This window comes from Chanos chanos, chromosome 9 (assembly GCF_902362185.1).
Source record: "Chanos chanos chromosome 9, fChaCha1.1, whole genome shotgun sequence".
Classification (NCBI taxonomy): Eukaryota; Metazoa; Chordata; class Actinopteri; order Gonorynchiformes; family Chanidae; genus Chanos; species Chanos chanos.
The window spans coordinates 38053329-38076400 of NC_044503.1; the positions used below are offsets into that span (position 1 = coordinate 38053329).

Consider the following 23072-nt stretch of genomic DNA (forward strand, 5'->3'; position numbering starts at 1 on the left):
TCAGGGTAAAGGAGGGTCAGACGAGACTCTGGCTGACAAATGGTGCCCAAATACAATCCCCTCCCCCAAACACATGTCCCTGTTCTATATTAAGGGAGCTGTTCAAACCGTGCTGTGTTTTACAGCTGTTAAACTTCCCCTCTCTTCAAATTAGGCCTCTGTCCTTTCACAAGAGACACATTCTCAAATGTCCTTTTGTCCTGGTTCTGTCCACGATGGTTTCCTGACTCGCTCTGGGGAGATTTAAGACAGGACAAAAGAAAAGCCCCTTCCAGTTTCAATATTCGCTTAAGACACTTTTTTTTTTTTTTTAATCACTTCTCCTCTTTTTCCATCTGTTGACAGTCATTTGAGACAGAACAAGATCTCTGGGGAGTGGTTTGAACAGGCACACTTGCGTTCTTGTCACTGAGACGTGAAACACTTTCCACTACGTGAGTCAACAGCTACAGTAGGCTTTGAGCCACACTGTTTTAAACATGCGCTATAATTAGTCTCCTATTCAAACACCCCACCTCCTATTCTTAGGAGAACTGGCTTCAGGACGTGGGACAGGGGAATCCCGGGAGTGCACGAAAAACAAACATATTCCATTTAGTCCTCTAGTATTGTGCTTTTCAGCCAATCAGATCTCTCAGAGACGCTGCAAAGTGAGCATGCATGCAATGACCTTCATTGCAGCTGAAGGACATGAGTTTCTTTACAAACGTGATCACATAATGCTACAATAATTAACATTCATGTCCATACTGTAATACTGTCAAAAAATGATCCCATTTCAGGGTCAGCGCTCAGTACTCCATTCAGACAACCAACGTGCGTTAGACTCAAAATCTAGTCACGTTCTGTTTGTTTTGTTATTTTGATGTATTTTTTTTTTTATTTAGTGACCTTAGTAAGGCATTGTTTAACTGATTTCACAGTGATTGTCTTAATGTGTTTGTTCTCGGATCACTGGTTTCCTATGTTTGTTGTAATCATACAAAAACAAAATTAATATCTTCACCAGTTTTCACTTTCTTGTAACCAAATTTTGTTTCTGTGTAGTATTAATATAGTTCTGTCACATCTAGAAGTTATTTGGTCCTGTTTAAAAAACTGAGTGCCACAGATCTTGCTAAATTTAGCTTCAGAGCTGAAAACCCCACTTTTTAAACATATTTTGTTTACATATTTTGTTAGTTCTTATGGATCTCACCTGTCTGTAGTTCATTAAGCCTCATTTAGTTCTGAGAGATTGTGTGTGTGTCTGTGTGTGAGCGAGAGAGAGAGAGAGAAAGGCATGATTTTAACAGTAAGTTAATCGGTAAATTGGCACCAGTAAATTTTATTTCATCAGTCACTTACACACACACAGGCAGCAGTCTGTTTGTTATGTTAGTTTGCAGTTATTACAGATAAAAACCCTCAAATGTAAAAAGTAAATAAATTTAAAAAACACAATAAAGTAAAAGAAACACACACAATAAAGGAAACACACTAAAGACACTAAAAGTTTAAAACCAACTCGTCCTCATGGTTCAACACACATAAAACACCATCTTGTCCCCAAACCTCAGAGAATTTACACAAGTTATGGGTCATTTTAAAATAAACATATTCAGTTCTTAGACGTGCTGCCACCAAAGTTTTCATCATCACTTTAGGATCTGTCAATCCTTCCCCCTTCATCTTATTTCTCCTCATTATCCAAATGCTCATTTTTGTCTGACCTCATATGAAATTCAACAAACACTTTCCTTTTCTTTAATTATAATTGTACTTTGGTCCATATATAAGGAGTTCATCCATCAATGCCTCCCCAAAACCCCCACAACATTACCCCGGTACCTCCAAGAGTCCACTAAGTCTATTACATCACACACACACACACACAGACTCTTGCCTCACTCACAAACACAAACACAAACACAAACGTGTGTGTATGAAGTACAGTCAGAGTTTTATTTATGTATCAGAAATCTGTGACTGTAATAATAAACAATTATTCACTAATTTACAAAGTATTGTAGAGATTTGTTTGTTGTCTTTTTTAAGAAATTCTTGTCCATTTATTTTTAGATTTTTGCTCATTTGTTTTTATTTTGTTATAAACACAATGTAAACATGTACATGTCAGAGAGAAAGACACAAATAAAATATCATTACATATACAAACATTGAAAGTGATGCTGACCACACACACACACACACACACACTCACTCTCTCTCTCACACACACACTCTCTCTCTCTCTCACACACACACACACACACTTACACTCTCTCTCTTTCTCTCTCTCTTTATCACACACAGAAACACATATTCTCTCTCTCTCTTTCTCTCTGTCACAGACACAGAAACACACTCTCTCTCTGTCTTTTTCTCACAAAAAACACAAACATTCTCTCTCTGTATCTCTCTCCCTCTCACAGACACATACACACACACAAACACACACACTCGCTCTCTCTCTCTATCTCTCTCACTTTCTCTCTCTCATACAGACACACACATTCTCTCTCTCTCATACAGACACACACACTCTCTCTTTCACAAGTAGACCCAGCATAGAGGGGTTCAGTGAATGTGCAGTGGAATGTGTGTATGTGTGTGAGTGTGTGTGTGTCAGAGGAGACGCTGTAGAAGGACACAGTTCCAGACGACCAGTCCAGATACACTCCTACTCTGCGTGTGTGTGATGGGTCACGAGGTATATAAGTTTCCTGATTATTGTGACGGGCAGCGTAACTGTTATCATCACACTCCAGGCTCCAGGACTTTTCATTGTGTCCAAACCCACAGTCATCACTCTTTCCTTTCCTCCTGATTCTTTTATATGTCACTGATATAACATCATAATCTCCACTCCACTCAGTCTCCCAGTAACAGCGTCCAGTCAGACTCTCTCTACACATGACCTGACACCAGTAATCAAATCTCTCTGGATGATCAGGATACGACTGTTACTCTCTCACATATGTCACCTTTCTGGTCCCCTCAGACAGAGAGAGGAGTGTGTTTACTGTGTTTGGGTCCAGTTTGAGATCACATGCATCTGCAGAGAAGAAGAGAAATTAGAGAAAACACATCACACACTCTCAACTCTGTGTGTGTGTGTGTGTGTGTGTTTTATACTAAATGTATGGTATTATATTAGTACTATATTATTAAATATTATATTATATTTATTTTATTTAAATCTCAGTATTACATTATTATCATATTATGTTATTATGAGGAGTCTGAGTGTGTTATTGTTGATGTGTGTGTTACTGTTGTTTGACCCTTGACCCCTCTCGTTACCTGAACCTGTTTCTGACCGGTTTTCCACTTCATTTATTTTATTCACTCACTTTCTGTCTTTCTTTTGTTCACACACAATAAAATTATATAAAAAATATGAAATGAAATAAAATGATTAAAATCATATTTTACCTCATATTATTATCCCTCTTTTTTCATTAAATGATAAGATAAGCAAAAGTTGTATTTTTTTTAGGAATTTAGATAAATGGTCTCTTTTCCTTTAGTGAACCAAACTCAGTGTGCGTGTGCATCTGTGTGTATGTGTATGCATGAGTGTGTGTGTGTGTGTGTACTCACATTTTCTTAGTCCTGGTTTGATAGTGAATTCTCCACCATGGTCCACACTACAAAAATACACAACAGACAGTGGATGAGTCTCACACATAAACACACACACTCACAGACTGTACTAACTTAAGTCAACAGTGTTGATTCATCTGTGTGGAGAGACGCTTCACTCCTGAGTCTCCTGGGTGATTGTAGCTCAGATCCAGTTCTCTCACGTGTGAGGGGTTTGAACTCAGAGCTGAAGCCAGAGAAGAACAACCTTCATCTGTCACTAAACAACCAGACAACCTACAGAGAGAGAGAGAGAGAGAGAGAGAAATAAACATACATACAGACAGAGAATATCAACTCATCATCTGGTTTGTGAAGTGTGATTCATTGTAAAGGTTCCACTCTGTTTTACCATAAATGCTGACTTTGTTAAACTATCACATTAACTAAACTCACAGACGAGTTACTAACATTAGCCTTACAGATACTGGGGGAAATTCATCTACTTTTATGATCAGTGTGTTTCACACACAACAGTAATAACCATACTACACATCAACCTGGTCTTATTTTAATGTGAATATAGTCATTGTAAATACTGCATACTGACCTCAGTATCTCCAGTTTACAGTGTGGATTCTTCAGTCCCACACAGAGAAACTTCACTCCTGAATCCTGAAGGTCATTGTTACTCAGGTCCAGTTCTCTCAGGGGACAGTTTACTGACTGTAGAACTGAGGCCATAGATGAACAGGACTGTTCAGTGAGTTTACAGAGAGCAAGTCTGGAGAGAGAGAGAGAGAGAGAGAGAGAGAGAGAGAGAGAGAGAGCGAGAGCACAAGCATTCACTTATTTAAGAATTAACAATTGTACTGATGGAGTTTGACCAAAAAGGTGTTAAATGTTGTGAAAATTTTCTTAAATTCCTCAAACACACAGTGTGATATTTTGGGGATGAGTGCAAGTTGTAATTAACTGTACACTTTAAACTGGAGAGACTAATGAAAATTTCAATAAGAACTAAGCTATCAAAAAGGACAACACTTATAAAACTGTCAGTCAGGTTCATATTAAAAGGACCAGCCATATTCCACACAGAACAAAAGCGAGACAGACACCCTGTTTACTGGCCAACTCATTAACCATGTAAAGATCAAAAGCACAGTTGGTGAATTTGATGACAAGTATGGTTACTTGTACAAGAGGAAACTAAAGTTTACCACAGAAACTGAAGGAATTTTCCTTTACCGTTGGAAAAGTTATCCTAAATGTTGAGTTTCTTGACGTCAAATCGAAGAGAAACTTTTCAACTCTGTGGCCGTCGCCACTGCACTGAGGCTAACAGCGTGTGTAAATAACGGTATTCAGAGACTAATTACAATATCTTATTCATTCAAAACCCGTCTGAATAAATACACTAAAACATCTCACTGGCGGTTTTCCACAGGTATTTAAAAAGAACACGAAACTTACTTTGTACACGAAGGTAAAGAAGAAAGACACAGAGAATCCGACATTTCCCAGACACTCGACGCTCGTCGGTCTCTCTCAAATTTTACCTCAGAAAATTCACCCCTCGCGCTCCGGCCGTTAGCAAGTCTCTCGGTTTCCCACTGGCTTTGGTTGCTTAAAAAACGACGGCTTAAAATATCCTCTATAAAATTTCATAACTTCGGCTGATATAATGATAGACTGATCAGGTGTGCAGTTAAAATCTCTTAGACAGTTAGTGACCCCAATAATGAATACAGCAAAAGAGCCGAGATCTGCCAGCTTCTCTCGCCGGTTCAAACTGATCACACTGACCTGTAGAAAGCCCTACTGTGGTGGATTCATAACCTTTCAAATTGGGTTCTGCTCATATAATAAAAAACAACCACATACATTCAGCTTAGTATGTCAGAAATGTTGAGGTAAAAATAATTATAGAAATGATTCATTTTTCCCTCAATAACTGGACGAATTACATTATTAGAATGATACTTAGGCCGAATTAATGTACAGAAACAATTACTTCAGTCAAACTTAGAAGACAATAACATGTATAACAGGACTTATCAGTGAAAATACAGAATGCAAGTCCACAGAGAGGAGGGGAGGGGGGAGAAAGAGAGGGAACTTTTGCATTCCCATAACTCTCCTCTGACAGTTATTCCACAAATGTATAAAAGAAGCACGAAACTTACTTTATATAAGGGCAAACGAGACAGGTATCCAAAGAATCCCACATTTCCGATACATTCCATAGGCGTCGGTCACTGTGATGTTCATTAGTATTCAACGAATAAACCGTTTTAATTAATCACTGTTTTAATTACAGGCTCGTGACACGAGATTACCGCTCTTTACATTTCAGTTAAACTGTCGCTCTACTAATCAAGCGTCGTAAAGAAGCCACTCAAAACGTCAGTAGGGTACTCAAAATTACAGACTACCGCCCTCTAGTGAGTCTGGTACGTCACTACACAACTGGATAATTTTATATCACTACATCCCCTTTCCTTTGAGGCATGAGAGTAAGTTATCCTATATAATAAAACTAAACTGTGCAAGAACAAACCCTAAGTGCATTTCTCTCTCTTTTTTTTAAACGTTAAGTGTCAGTTCAACTATTCATCTCAAATTCCATTTCAGATGGACAATGTCAGTGTCCTGTTTCACTTTTTTTTTTTGCCCTTTTCTTTTACAGATTCAGCCTGTCAGGTGGTTTGACAACGTGTGTGGATCTTTTCAACATTAGAGTGTCATGCACTGAAAGTCATCACTTGCTTTTCGCCTCTTTTTCAAGTGCTTGTGTTTTTGTTGTTGTTGTTGCTATTTTGAAGTGTGGTGTGTAACGGTGACCCAAAAAAGTTCAGCAGGAGACACACCATGTTCCACAGGTGAAGCTCGGTAACTTAACAGAGCTAAATAAGGATCTGATTTACTGTCTGTCACCTCCTTAAGCAGCTGTTTGACAATATGAACTCCTTTCTCGGCTCTGCCGTTTGACTGAGTGTGCAGCAAACTTGAACTTATATGTTAAAAGTTGTATTGTTCTGCAAAGTTCTTCTTAAGATTTGCTATGACATAGCTGTGGACTTTCTCAACCCCATACACTAACCCTAGACATTCTCTCTCAGTCTGAGCATAGTGACTCTCAGACTGAGTCATCGTACTTGAGGCATGTGTGATATGTGACAACCATCAGTGGATATTTTGGTTGGTCTATTTGAGCCAGAGAAGCTGAGTATTGACTCTGTGGTTAGATTGGTTTTTAGTCTCTCCCATTCTTGTTCATGATTCTCAGTCCACTTGAATTCACTTGTATGATGTAACAGCTTTTCCAAGGTAAACTGTTTGTGAAGACAGGTTCAGCCTGAATTTTCTGAAATTGATCATCCCCATTGCATGTACTACAGACTTTTTGTCTGTGGGTCTGGGCGTGTTGAGGTTCGTTTGCACTTTGTTCTTGTTCAGCTTCACACCTTCTCCTGAAAACTTGTCACCAGAAAACATGATTTCTCTAACAGCAAACTGACATTTTACTTTGCTCAGCTGTAATCCATGTCTCTGGATGCTGTGAAGCTCTTTGGTGAGTCTTTCATTGTGCTTCTCCAGTGTGGACCCCACAGAACAATGTCGTCTACATAAACACACAAACACCCCGTAACTCACTGTCATCTTCCTAAACACACACACACACACACACACACACACACCCCATAACTCAATGTCATCTACCTAAACACACACAAATACACACACCCCATAACTCAATGTTATCTACCTAAACACACACCCTATAACTCAATGTCATCTACCTAAACACACACACACCCCATAACTCAATGTCATCTACCTAAACACACACACACACCCTATAACTCAATGTTATCTACCTAAACACACACACATCCCATAACTCAATGTTATCTACCTAAACATACACACACACCCTATAACTCAATGTCATCTACCTAAACACACACACACACCCCATAACTCAATGTTATCTACCTAAACACACACACACACACATACCCCATAACACAATGTTATCTACCTAAACACACACACACACCCCATAACACAATGTTGTCTACATAAACAAACAAACATGCCACATAACATAGTGTTGTCTACATAAACACACACACACTGTCTATGCACTCAATAATATGCCCCCATGGCACAGTGAAGTATTTCAGGAGCGGAGGAAATTTCAAACGGCAGTATCTACCAAAACAAAAAATGCCCAAACGTAGTGCTAAATGTACACTACTTTGTGCTGTACTTTGTGTTCTTCCCTTGTAGGAATTTGATCATGTTTGCATTAGGTTTCAGACGATTCAAACATATTCGTAAATTCCCGTTTCGGTCTTGACTGGGTCACTTAGGTCAAACAAAGAATCCCGTCTCGGCGGAAAACCGAACAAAGAACCCTAGTGGGGCACATATTTATAAATAACATCGCCACTAAGACAATTGTCAATTCTTCTTTAATACTGGATGAAAAACTCTCCTTATGCAGATTATATTTCTCAAGGAGTCCCACTGACTTCTTGACATTACTTAGATATACTGTCCCACTGACATTAGTCAGATGTGCTGAGGGACCATGGCTGACTTTTAGCTACTGCGAGTCCCGTATGAAAACTTATTGTTTGTCACATATGCAGGGTGGAAGGCCACAGTCGAAGTAATCTGCACCCAGTATGAAAGACGTGAGGAAATCTGCACTGTGGATATATTCTATATCATCTCTACTGGTCCAGACTGGATGTTCGGCCCAGATTGCCCTACTCCTCAGGCTATGACTACCGTTCATTTAAGTAATACGCCTTCAGACATTACACAACAATAACAGACTTTTCAGACTTTTCAAACTCTCGTGTAGAGGTGTTCTTCATTTTTTATTAAAGTGACGAATTTAGCGAAGCTGGTTTTTTTTTCTTGTTGTTGGTTTTGTTTGTTTCTTTGTTTCTTTGTTTTCTGAACCGGAATTCCACTATCAGTCTTCGTCTGATGGGGTGTCCCTAAGAGGGAGTACTGGTTGGACTCTCTACATTTTCCTCCACCTCTCTCTGAAATATAAGGTACGAGGCAAGCTTTTCGAGTCTTCTCTTCCTCTGCAGGAGAGTTTGTATGTGTGTGTGTGTGTGTGTGTGTGTGTGTGTGTGTGTGTGTGTGTGCGTGCGTGCGCGTGTACTCCTCGTACTGAGGAACTCTTGTGTTTTCTACTCATATTTCCTCAAATTTAAAAAGAAAAAGGAGAAGAAGAAGAAAGAGCTAAAGTCATTGCAAATACAGACTGTAGAGGGGATTGTATGTGTTATGTTTGTCTTAATGACTTTACTGTATCATTAAAGACAATACTCAATACAAATATAGACTGTAGAGGTGATTGTATGTGTTGTGTTTGTGTTAATGACTTTACTGTATGTGTTAAAGACAACACTCAATACAAATACAGACTGTAGAGGTGATTGTATGTGTTGTGTTTGTGTTAATGACTTTACTGTATGTGTTAAAGACAATACTCAATACAAATACAGACTGTAGAGGGGATTGTATGTGTTGTGTTTGTGTTAATGACTTTACTGTATCATTAAGACAATACTCAATACAAATATAGACTGTAGAGGGGATTGTATGTGTTGTGTTTGTGTTAATGACTTTACTGTATCATTAAAGACAATAATCAATACAAATATACACTGTAGAGGGGATTGTATGTGTTGTGTTTGTGTTAATGACTTTACTGTACCATTAAAGCCAATAATGAATACAACAACAAAACACCATTTTCAAGAGAACTGGAGACAATTTTCATCTAACTACAGAGCAGTATTAGGACTAGTTAGATTTAAAAAATAAGTGATTGTATTTCAAGATTTCAAGAATAAACGTTAAATATTGAGAAGTATTTTGATTTCCTGTCTAGGTGGCTGTAATCCTCTTCTGGACAAAGTACTTAAGTATTTGCATAAACAGTAACATGGTCAGTGATAGGTCACGTCACACAGAGAAGGAGAGGCTGGATGTGTGTGTGGAGTATGTTGTTTATTTACCCGCAGTGTTCTCCATAACACAAGCAAGAAACAAACAAGGAAACAGCAGATACAGAGTCCAGGCAAAAATCAAAATAAAAAACTTAGCTTTCAACCAGTGCACTTAGAATATACCACTAATGATACAGCTCAGAGGAACAAACTAATGAGAGACTTCAGAGACAAAGAACAGACAAGGGCATTTACACACTGCAGAACAAAGAGGAAATAAACCTAAAACAGATGAATGACCAAGACGGGGCGACAAGGGCATGAGGGGTCAAGGTCACAGCTACAGCAGTGAGGAGAGTTTTAACTTCTGTTCTCCTCAGATACCAAAGTGTGTGTGACTTTGTTTCTCTTCTTTTTCCACAGTGAGAAGATGACTTTCTGCTGGTATGTAAGATTTCTGATATACAGGATACCATAAAAATGAGAAGAAATACACAATAGGACCTTTAGTTGGACATGTTCTCCATGATGTGATACAACTTTATGATATCTTAAGTATTACATTTTTAACAAGCTATGATCCAATCTATATGTATGAAGTCTCAAAACTGCCTTTTATCTACATATAGAATAGAACTTGGTTATAGAATATGGTTGTAATCATAGTCAGATTTTCTCTTTATTTACACAGTTATGATCAGTTATTCACTTTTCTTATCAAATATCAGCATGTTTCTGTAAAGACATGAATCTTGTGTTCTTTTGTTTATGGTGATGTCACACTGGTGAAGGACCCAAGCACAAGACACAATGATGATGGTGACAAAAAGGAGGACTTTACTTGCAAAAAAAAGATCAAAATACAGGTGCAAACTGGAACAAAACCGATAACAAAAAGGTGCAGCCTAAAACAAACACAAACAACGATAGACCAAGGACAAGTGAAACACAAGGGCTTAAATACAAGAGGAAAACTAAACAGGGCAAACATGATTGGATAAACTTAACAAGGGGAGAACGAGGTTAATAAATGAGACAAACAGGATCAGGTGAGGGGTGGAGACACACACGGAAGAGGAGCACAAGACATTTCAAACTAAAAGTCCAAAATGAGGTGCAGGCTGTGACAGGTGACAACAGCAACATACTGGAATTTAAAAGTTTTAAAAAGTATTTAAAACGAAATAAATTAAACACACTTTAAGATGTTAATCTTTTAAAAGTCTTACATGGGAAATACTGGTCTACCAGTCATGATATTTAACAGAAAAAGCAATTGTCACCAACAAACAACACTGGTCATTCAAAGAGTCTCATGTAATACCAGTGAAATGCATTAGAGGGCGCTCCAGTGACCATGTCATTAACCTGTGTTTATTTGTTGTTAGTGACTGAAGCACAGAGGTTGCTGGACTCTTGGTTGCTGTTGTTCCATCCTGTTGTTGTTGTCCTGTTGTCCTGACAGTGAACAGGAGAGAAGATCTCACTGTGTTCACAGGCTGCTGTGACAGGATGGACGTAACAGAAATGACTAAAATCATTCTCACATGATGGAAATGAACAGGAGCAGTGTTGATGATAAGTCATGTTGTTGTTTTATCAGGCTGTCTGTGAAACTTCAGCGTGGGTCTCCTTTTCTGTCTTTATTCCTGAATGGAAAGAAAACAGATAAATCAGCTGTGGAATGTGTGTAAAATAACCAAACCCAAAGTTTACAGAATTACAGGACAGATATTAATGACATTCATGTCACCATAGAGAATGACAACAGGAACTGAATTCAGAAATTCACATTCACATATAACCAGTCATTGTCAATACTGTCTTTTAAAATGAATAATTTTTAAAAGCAGCATTTACCTCATTATGTGTTTGTGTTAAATGTGAGTGAGTCCCAGTGATGTGAGTGGAGGGTAAATGAACAGACTGACTGATATTCTCATAGGTGACAGCATCTGCACTTTCATCCTACAAACAAACCACAGAGAGGAGGAAATACACTCTTTTACAACACAACAACATCATAAACATTCACAGGGAAAACATATTAGAGTATTACTTTAGTCTGATACATATATAATAATTAAAGTAATAATTATATGTGTGATTATTAAATCAGTAGTTATCATGTTAGATATGGAGAATGACTCACTGTGGGTCCCTGAGTTCTCATTCCATTCTCTGAAATAAAATCAAACATCATTTTAAAATCATTTCAAAAAAGTTGCTCTCTTTGTTAGACAGTTGTCAGAAGAAAAGGAAAACATGAATTGTATCATTACTATGGTGTTGATTTCACCTTTATTCTTATTATTATCATTATATTTTTATTACAGTATAAGAGAGTACATGAGAAATACTCTGACATCTTACTGATAGATTACTCCTTTGTGGATTTACAGGACAGATGACAAAAGATTGCATGAAGGAAAATTTAAATTTAATTAAATTAAATTAAATGGATAAACTGAATTCCTTCATATGCTGCTGGTTGGGGATGATTAGGTCTCTTTTTGTCTCTGTGAGTTTAACAGTGTGAGTGTGGAACAAATACAACACTGTCACCCTTTTAGTGACTCTGTCTCTCACAGTCTCACTGTCATAAACCTGTTCAGTGACTCTGTCTGTCTCTCACAGTCTCACTGTCATAAACCTGTTCAGTCACTCTGTCTCTCACAGTCTCACTGTTCTAAACCTGTTCAGTGACTCTGTCTGTCTCTCACAGTCTCACTGTTATAAACCTGTTCAGTGACTCTGTCTGTCTCTCACAGTCTCAATGTCATAAACCTGTTCAGTGACTCTGTCTGTCTCTCACAGTCTCACTGTTCTAAACCTGTTCAGTGACTCTGTCTGTCTCTCACAGTCTCACTGTTCTAAACCTGTTCAGTCACTCTGTCTCTCACAGTCTCACTGTTCTAAACCTGTTCAGTGACTCTGTCTGTCTCTCACAGTCTCACTGTTCTAAACCTGTTCAGTGACTCTGTCTCTCACAGTCTCACTGTTCTAAACCTGTTCAGTCACTCTGTCTCTCACAGTCTCACTGTTCTAAACCTGTTCAGTGACTCTGTCTGTCTCTCACAGTCTCACTGTCATAAACCTGTTCAGTGACTCTGTCTCTCACAGTCTCACTGTTCTAAACCTGTTCAGTGACTCTGTCTGTCTCTCACAGTCTCACTGTTATAAACCTGTTCAGTGACTCTGTCTGTCTCTCACAGTCTCACTGTTATAAACCTGTTCAGTGACTCTGTCTTTTTCTCACAGTCTCACTGTTATAAACATGTTCAGGTCAAAACTGAAGTCCCTGTCTACATGGCTTTGTGACTGTATGACACACTCCACTGCGTTTCCCTCAGGTTTTATCATATAAAATTATATCTGTGATCAATCCGTTAGCATTTTCAGCAGATGATTAAACTGGTGTGTGTCAGAATGTTTGGCAATTTAAACTCATTTCTCTCTTTGTGAGGTAGATTATTTTGAGCAACACCAGTTGACTGACTCCTCTTGAGGATCATTACAGGTGATCAGAGCATTCTGACTGAAATCAATATTCAAACTCAAAATACTTAAAAAACAAAATATTATCATTAAAACTTGAAATATTTTTTTATTTGTCTGAATACTCACTGACTCTTCTGTTGCACAACCGCAGAACAACAACCACAAGCAGGAGAACAGAGACTGCACCAGCCAGACGACAAAACAAAATCTCTATCACAGACATCTCTGATGATTGGACAACTGCAGAAATGAGACCGAGACAAATTAGGCTTGGGTCTGTAGACATGAATTTACACTGAACATTACAAATATGGTATCTGACAGTATTTCTTTAGCTTACCTTTAGAACATCACCCTGCTGTTATTAAACACAACTCCATAAATCCAACTTACTTCAATTTAAAATATCTCTATAACACTATCTCACTGTTATTAAACACAACTCTATCTATACTAGCTTACTGTTACTAAATATAACATTATAATGTTAATTTACTGTTATTAAACACTATAACTCTATAACACTACCTTACTGTTATTAAACTGTTATTAAACTGTATAACTGTATAACACTACCTCACTGTTATTAAACGCTATAACTTTATAACACTGTCTTACGAATATTAAACACAACTCTATAACATTACCTTACTGTTATTAAACGCTTTACAAAAATGAACAATATTAATTAGTGCAGCACTAATCTATAATACTAAATTTTCTTCTAAAACCCATATTTTACCTAATTTTGCCTGAATTTATTTCTGTTATTCTAACTAGAGTGGATAAAATCCTGATCCTGGGGGACTTTAATATCCACATCAATAACAGTTCTGATTCTCTTAATAAAGCTTTTACAGCTATCATAGACACTTTTGGCTTTAAGTAACTCTTCCATTCGAGCCAAGTGCTTCTACCACAGTTCATAGCTGCTGTCGCATTAATGTTTTCACCACTACTGCACTCGCTGATCTTGGTTTAACGATGATGCCCGTGCACTGAAGCAGGTGTGTAGGAGATTGGAACGAAAAATTACCAGCCGCTAAACTTGAGGTCTTCCACCTCGCCCGGCACAACAGCCTAATAGATTACAAACGCACCCTCTCCACAGCCAGATTCGCTTATTACTCGAAAATCATCTTAACAAAAATAATCCCAGGTTCCTTTGTGATACAGTATCCAAACTTACCCAGACACGTTCCCCTTCATTTAGCCCTTTTACCGCAAAGAATTTTGTTGAATTTTCTTGCAAAAAATAGACTTAGACTAATTCGAATATGACCATGAATCAGCCTATCAAATCAGCCTGCCTGCATGTTCTCCGTCACTGCGCCTTAGATTCATCAGGATGTGCACCCTTTAACTCAATATAAGCCTGTCTCTCTGGACGCACTGTCCAAATTGGTGCACTCTGCTAAACCAGCCTCTTGCCTCCTTGATCCCCTACCTGCTAAACTTTACATAAAGCTTTTTTGGCCTTGGCCCAACAATGCTTAACCTTCTAAATATCTCACTTAAACTGGTGTTTTACCCTCCGCTTTTAAAACAGCTGTTATCAGGCCTTTACTTAAAAACCGAACATTGACCCTGAAGCCTTAAATAATTAAAGGCCAATCTCTAATCTCCTGTTTCTTTCAAAAATACTTGAAAAAATTGTAGCTGCTCAGCTGATAGCCCATATGTCCTCTAACAGTCTGTTTGAAATATTTCAGTCAGGCTTCAGGTGTTTACACTCTACTGACACCGCACTTACTAGAGTAACTAATGATCTATTATTAGCCATAGACACTAGTGCTACCTCTGTCCTGTTTCTACTTGATCTGAGTGCAGCATTTGGCGTGGTCGATCACACCATATTCTTAAAGTGCCTGGAAAATCAAATTGGCCTGGCGCTCTCTTGGTTTAAATATTATCCACCATAATAATGTGACCTCTGAATACCGTAAGCTTTACTATGGTGTTCCTCAGGGATCACTCCTTGGCCCTCTTCTATTCTCTATTTACATTCTCCCTTTGGGTGACATTATTCGTAGTTGCAAAATTAACTTCCATTGTTATGCTGACGATACTCAGATTGTCTTACCTATCAAGCACAATAACTGCTCTGAATTGGCCAGCCTTGAGGCATGTCTTTGTGCTATTAAGGGTTGGAGGTCTTCAAATTTCCTGATGCTTAACGCAGGCAAGACTGAAATACTAGTCATTGGTTCTCCTATGCATAAGCTTATTTTTAGCGATTTTATCCTAAATTTTGACAACTGCATCACATCTCAAAACTCTACAGCTAAAAACCTTGGTGTGATTTTTGACTTTAGTCTCTCGCTAGTCACTCATATCAAACACACAACCAAAGCTGCCTTTCATCACCTCTGTAATCTCGCTAGAATTAGCGATATTAGCTAAATTACCTTTCCAAGTATTGCTGATGCAGAAACCATCGTTCACGCATTCATCAGATCTCGCCTCCATTACTGCAATGTTCTTTACTCTGGCCTGCCTGCCTCTAGCACCAGTAGTCTTCAGCTGGTCCAGAATGCTGCTGCCAGAATTCTGACCCGAACGAAGAAGTTTGATCACATTAGCCCTGTCCTGGCTTCAGAAATTCAGGGGGCAAACTCAAATTCAGAGACCAAAGACTCTATTTTCTCTAACTTATGGATAATATCATTTTGATTTAACTTTGCTGTGGACATGTAAAGCCCTTGGAGACTATAAATAGTGATATTGCGCTCTAAATAAACTTGTATTATTATTTACATTATGTTATACTTTGGTTGTCGGTCTGTCATAAGATTGCTTTTTATTAACTAAAAACACACCTCATACATTTATCATATAAAGCATTGACAAATGGAAATTGTAAACGACAGTCTTAAGCTTCATTTTGCGATGGTGATAAACTAGGATTTCAGACCCTTACTTAAAGAACAAACTGGCTTTGTATTCTTTTTCATGGGCTTAAAGCCAGAGGTGTTTCTCTCTAACTTATGTCTTTTGTTTAACACTGAATGTACTCTTTAAATTTTACACATTTAAAATAAAGAACTAAGATACACTCACAGCCACTGTGTATACAGTCCATTTCTCATACCAACACTATGATCTTGAGGATTACAGTCTGTTATGTCATGTGTGTGTTGTTTGTAGACTGTAATAATGAACTGGTTTTGATGGGTCATTTCCTACCTGTCCTTTTGGTGATGTAACTGACTGAAGTTTTAACTTCTCCATCAGTCAGTTGGCATGTCCACTTCCTGTTGTTGTCTTGGTCCTGCAGTCTCACAGTTAGAGCACTGGGGCAGTGATTTGAGGATGAGATCTGGAATCTGGAATCTGTTAAACTGACATCTGTCTCATTCACCCAGATCAGATTCATTTCATCAGACGGTATTTGAAATGTACACACTGCATCTTCAGTGTTCAGGAGACAGTAGAGAGTCACAGTGCTGCCCAAATTCATCTCAGTGTTTTTTGTGTTTGTGAGAACTACAGAAGAGATGAGAGAAACACAAATGATATAAAAATTGACATCAGTTATTTTATTTGTCTTATTTTACACTGAAAGCATTATGATCACATTAATCACATAGGAAACACTCACTCTGTAAAACACGCAGAAACACACGGGCATCACCTCCATGTCTTGTTCGATTTTTACTCTGATACGGTCGACAGGTGTATTGTCCAGCATCCTGAGGTGTGACTTTACTAATGTGCAGAGAGCACTTAGACCCCAGACTCAGTCTGTCAGCTCTCTCTCTGTTCTCTGTGCTCTTCTCACCATGACTGACAAGTAGAACAGCTGGAGATCCCATGTAGCTGAATATCCATGTAGTTGAGGAGCAGTCAGGATAAACCACATTATGACAGGGCAGAGTGACATCATCTCCATCTCTGGAGTACACAGTGGTCTCCTGTCCACTGACACCTGAGAGAAAGTCATGACAGATAATGACTGTTTAGTGAAATACTGGTCATTGGTGCCCCTACACATAAGTGTCTTTTTAGTGATCATACCCTACATTTTCACAACTGCATCATCTCTCAAAACTCGACAGTGATTTTTGACTCTAGTCTCTCGCAAGTCACAAAACTTGACACCTCACTCTCTGTACCTGTGCTCCTCACGGTTTTGTCCTCGGTCCCCTGCTGTAGTCTTTGTACACACACATGACTGTGTGACAAAGAGCAGCTCCAACACAATCGTTAAGTTTGTGGACGATACTTGAGTGGTGGGCATGATCACCAACGACATCAAGAAGGCCTACCCGGAGGCGGTGGAGGACCTGACAAAATGGTGCTAGGTCAGCTGCCTCTTCCTTAACGTCACCAAAACAAAGGAGCTGGTAGTGGACTTCTGCAAGACGCGTCCTGTACTGTGCTGTAACATATGGGTGATGGGAAACTAGCTGGAGCTGTGCTCTTAGATTTTACAGCGGCTTTTGATGTCATTGACCACAGTATTCTAACGGCTAAGCTTAAATGTTATGGTTTTTCACCTTTAGCTCTTGCTTGGATGAAGGAGTTACCTCTCTGGTACAATACAGAGAGTGTTTTTCAACGGCAGTTTTTCGGACAGCAAAAAAAAGTTGCAGGTGAGATCCTTGCTTAGTAATCCATGGTTATCAGGGTCAAGAATCAAACTCAGGTCTCAGAACTGACAAGCTTATGTTTTACCAGTTGAGCCACCAGATTGGGATATAGACTTAAGTGAAGTGCAAGCTTTATTCAGTTATTGAGTAGTTTATTCCAGATTTAAAAAGAAAAAAAAAAGTCACAAAAGTCCAAAATCTTAGAAGATCGAGATTCCAAAATAGTCACAACAATCCAAACAGAAAAAAAGCAGGTGGTTCCAAAAAGCAGAAGACAAGAAACAATACCTCTAACAGTTCAGATAGTCCAACAGTCCAGAGAAAAGTACTTTAAGAATAAATCCAAAAAGGCAGACCACACGAGTAGTCCAGGGGAAAGGCGAAGTCCAAAAAACACAAACAAACAAACCGAGAACAAAGCTGAGGTCTTGGCCAGAGTCAAACACATCGAGTACATCAAAGGCTAAGCCAAGAACAAGACGGGAAACTGGGTTTATATACACGCAATGATCCAATCACGACACGAGACACTGAAATTGAGACACAGGTGAGGTCGCTCACAAGAGGGCGGGGTAATCACAAAACACAAAAAATGCCAAAAACAGCCACCAGAGGTCAATATGCAGTTTCAGAAATTAGGTTCATGAGATGAAAGGATTTGCTTTCTTGCTTTGTTTTTCAGTGCAGGTTATTATTTTTTAGTGTTTCGTATGTAGCGTAACTATTTATTTTCTGAGTTTTGGCTTCTTTTTGGGGTGTTTTTTGTTGTTCTTTGTTTTTGTTGTTTTCAACACAGTATTATATTTAATATTGTTTGTTTTAATTGATTGTTATTGCTATGGAGTGGATCCCAGGAAGACTAGTGACATCTTTGTGGAAGCTAATGGTGATCCAAATAAAGAATAAAGTTCTGTCCACTCCCCATGACATAAAGAGAAATAGGCAGGACGATGGGTGATAAATGTCTGGTAGAGATTGATCTGCACAGACGGAGTGAAAACATTTTGTCTCATTTCGAGAAGAGATGCTGGGGTCAGAATTCAGTGTTTAGGTCTCCATGGTAATGGGCATGTTTATGTCTGAACATTTCCAAAGTGACAAAATACATTTTTCTCACTTCTCCATTTCTCATTTTCATGCATTCGTGAAAAATTTAAACATAAAGTGGAGCTCCCTCTCCCTCAGTGTTCAGGGTGTGGTCTTTAAATATTGTTAAATCCACATCCTTGTTTTCTAATGCAGGATTTTAAAATGATTCAGAATTAAATATCGAATTGTTTAAAAGATTTTTTCTCACAAACAGTCAGAAATGCTGCCTAAGATTTAAAAAATACTGATTCTTAAATCAAACAACTTATGGTGTAAAAGCTTTGTAAAATAACTTTAAATAAAATAGAGCACACTATTATTGTCACAAGTCTTTCTCTGTCAGTGACAATTTGCTTGCTTGCTGCTGGTATGAGCAGAGAAAACAGACTTGAAACAGGAAGAGAAGCTGACAGTAGGAGAGATTTTCACTGATGTGGTTTCTGCCATGTACAGTATGGCAAGAGTAAAGGATTCATATCGATGTAGATTCTCTGATATGATTTAGTCCATATCTAAGAGAAACTACGCTGTCGTGGTCCTCCTGTTTTATGTGAAGTGTATGATCCTTGATGTCTTTACTCGTACTATGACAAATTGTGTCTTCTAATTAAAAAAGACCCACTGCAACGTTTAACAACAGTCAAATGCTCATAAACTAGCAACGATACAGACAAAAGCATAAAATATAGCTGCAAACAAAATGGTGATCAGAGGCTAAACTGACATTCAGCTGAGGTTCCACATCTACATCAATCGCATCAACTGCCAGACCTGAAAGTACACACCGATAAAATTTAAGTAAATAACTTCAGTGGATTGTAACCAAAGTAACATGAGCAAAGATGGGGTGTGACAAAAATCATGGGATAGAAAAGAAATCTTTTGGTAAAGGTTAAAGGTCAAAGATCAAAGCCAGTTATGTGAGGGGATGAAATTGTATGACAGTTGTGGACCTGTACTAATGCAACTCCCAGTTAAACAGTTTATCTGAAGCCATCCAGTGGGACCAGTCTAAGTTATTCATTGTTTAATAAGTCAGCAAGATGACTGTACATGGCTGTGCAGAAACATCAGGGTGAATTTATATTCAAAAAAGGAGCCCCGTAAGTATTACCTCGCATTAAATCAATTTATTAACTCACCAAACTCCATCAGTCCCAACAAACAACACCAAATACACACACAGCATCAACAACAAGCAACAACTAACAAGTTCATATCATTCATCTTTACCTGTCAGAAGAAGGACAATTCTGATTGTCAGCTCAGGTAGAGAGGTCTGTCTGTCTCCTGTCATACTGAATTTGCAGTCTCTCTCTCTCTCTCTCTGTCTCGCTCTCTTTCTGTCATGTGTCTGCCATCTCTAAAGTGAAAAAAAGGTCTTTTTTTAGATATCCTCTTAAACATCCCCAAATATTCCAGTGTAATGTCACTTCCTCTGACCAGTGGACAATTATTTTTGGTACTCAGTTAAACCACCCGCTGCAGAGATGATGATGATTCTTCTTCTTCTTCTTCTTCTTCTTCTTCTTCCTCTTCTTCTACTTCTTCTACTTCTTCCTCTTCCTCTTCTTCTTCTTCTTCTTCCTCTTCTTCTTCTTCTTCTTCTTCCTCTTCTTCTTTTTCGTCATCGTCATCGTCTTCCTCTTCCGGTGCTCAGATAAACCACACACTGCAGAGAGTCTGCTTCAGTAGTGTATGTGTCACAGACCCCACTGTGCAAATTGTTGTAGAGTTTCGTGTTTTACTCTGATCTGTTTTCTTTCTTTCATGTCTGCAGCTCATAAAACCAAGATTCCAAAGTCAGCTTTATCACATATCAGCCTGCCCCTCCTCTAAACGTGATATAACCTATTATATTAATATTTCATCTCAGCTAGGCTAACATCTGCCCTTTGCAGTAATGTTAAGAGACACTGAATTGGTAAAACACAGCCACTCCCCAGCAATGAGAGCAGCTCAAACTGAGTGTTAGTGGATGTTAAAAACACAGAAGAAGAAAGAGAAGAAGAATATGTTTGGTGGGGGTTGCTCTCTGTTGCTTACTGTGGAAGATAAGCACCATACATTTGTATGGTTTCAAACTTCATCAAGCTGGTAAAGTCACTAGCCTACCACCATGAAGACCCAGGTTTGTATCTTTGTAGCCGTATTTTTGTCTTGGCTATGCCTACAAAAATGGCAGTTTTCAAGGGTGAGAAACTTGTAGGGAATCATCTCGCTTTCACTGCAACAGCACTTTCCACTTTAGTGTCTGAAAGCATAGCATGAACCTCTGCAGACGTTACAGCTGTAACTACAGAAATCACATTGGGGACATGTGAAGGAATCATGCAGGACTGGTATAGCACTGAAACTGTACTATTAATCAGTGACAGAATCAGTTGAACAGATCAGGCTGACTGTTGACTGACCGATTATTTGAAAAACAGAGTAATTCACGCTGACAACTCATTTCATTCACATGTATCTGCTGCACTTTTTTTTAACAAGTAAATCCAACTTTATTCTTCATCCTTTCTCCAATAATATCTCTAAAAAAAAAAACACCTGTCTTCCATCAGCCCCCCCCCCCCCCCCGCCCCCCCATCAGCATGATTATAAACATCTCTCTTACCACAGGATAAGTTCCCCCCAACTTAAAATTGCAGCTGCCATACCAGTCCCCAAGAAACCAGAGTACGATAAAAACTGCTCTAGCAAGCGACCATGCAACTCCTCAACTGCCATTCCTGGTTGAAATCCTTGAACATGTTGTTTCTGCCCAAATACACAAAGGAGTTAGAGTTAGAGTTATGACCAGATGGAAAGCTGGCCTGGACTGTCTAGCACTGTACTTATCTGGTATAAGTCCTACCTTTCAGCCTGTTTCCTATTTATCTTCATGGGATGCAATAAACCTCATGTAATCTTATGCAACAGTTGGTTCCTTAATGACTATATGCCTGGTTGGTATTCTGTCTGTCTTGAAAGTCACTTTAGAAAAAAGTGTCAGCTAAATGAATTAATGTAAAATGTAAGTTTAAATCTCACTCTGCACCAGTACACCAGGGTGTTCCTCAGGGACCAGTCCTAGGGCCTATCCTGTTCAGAATCTACATCTTTGCCATGGGGACAAATTATTAGGAAATATGACTTAGGTTATCACTGCTGTGCAGACACCCAAATCGCAAATTAGACATAAAGCCTAATGTGGCATCTACTACCACTGTTCTCAATAACTGCCTTCAAGAAATTAAGTCATGAACACAACATAATTTCTTGAAACTGAACTGCTCAAAAACAGAGGTCATTCTAACTGATACTCCTACATCTATACACAAAATTATTAGTGTGGGTCAACTGAAAGAAGATCCCAGGAAATTAAACATTCAGAGATTTATTATATGAAGTAACAACAATTCTGAGTTTAACATTCTTAATAGTGGTAATTACAAGTTTTTAAAACAGGATTACAATTAGACTTCCTTCAAGTTAATATTTAAGAATGCTTACCTGAGAACTACTAGTGCTTTAATCATTATGTAAGAAAGGAAAAACGGCCAAAACGATGCACATTCAGTGATTTGTGTAATCCCACTGACATGCACCAGGGGGCACTCCAATGAACAGTTCATTAACATTCACTTATTCACAAAGCCACGGCTAATGACACAGATCTCTTGTCAATTCTGAATGTACTTGTGTGAGGATGCTGATTTTGTGTTGTTATCAAAGCCATAAAAATATTGTGATCTTCACAACTGTCTTAGAACAGTTCAAGTGATAAAGAGGGTGAACAGAATTGGCTATCTTTTTGTGATTTAACCCCTCAAACAGCTCTACATGAGAAATAGTGGTGTTACAATCCTGAATGACAGAAGATCCAAGTATCACCATAGAAACTAGACATTCAGTATATCATATGGATCACGTCTGGTCTTCCTTTGAACTGTACACAGGTCATCTTTAGTGCACATACTGTCACCAGCTGTACTGTAACAAACCCAGTGCCAGCCAGAGGAGGATGGGCTCCCCCTTCTGAATCATGGTTCTGGAGTTCAGACAGTTTCAATTAAAAGAAATACATAAGTTAGTTTGTGAATGACAAACTGAATACTTGAATACATTAAGGCATCTTATTTCAGCTTTAATGGGGAACCTGTAATTTTGTAATCAGTAAATACAGCAGAATATTTCACTGCCGAATAAAATATCCATTCCAACGTTTCCCCCAGCATGATTCTGTGGGTCTGGTGCAATACCAGTAATATGCACCAGAGGGCAACACAAGGTTTATTTAATAAATATCTACAGTCAAGTAACATCATCCAAAAACATACTGTGCATTTACTGCCCC

At 38.5% G+C, this 23072-nt stretch overlaps 1 protein-coding gene across 1 annotated transcript; it reads right to left on the reverse strand.

Annotated features, from left to right (window-relative positions):
- Window positions 1–3027: 3027 nt before the first annotated feature.
- On the reverse strand, window positions 3028–21463 carry LOC115821758 (uncharacterized). The gene is made up of 5 exons (XM_030785553.1): window positions 21394–21463; window positions 16711–16980; window positions 16239–16463; window positions 6971–7040; window positions 3028–3037 (listed from the first exon to the last, which is right to left on the reverse strand). Exons 1-5 carry the CDS (start codon window positions 21461–21463, stop codon window positions 3028–3030), a joined length of 645 nt encoding a protein of 214 aa, XP_030641413.1.
- Window positions 21464–23072: the final 1609 nt, after the last annotated feature.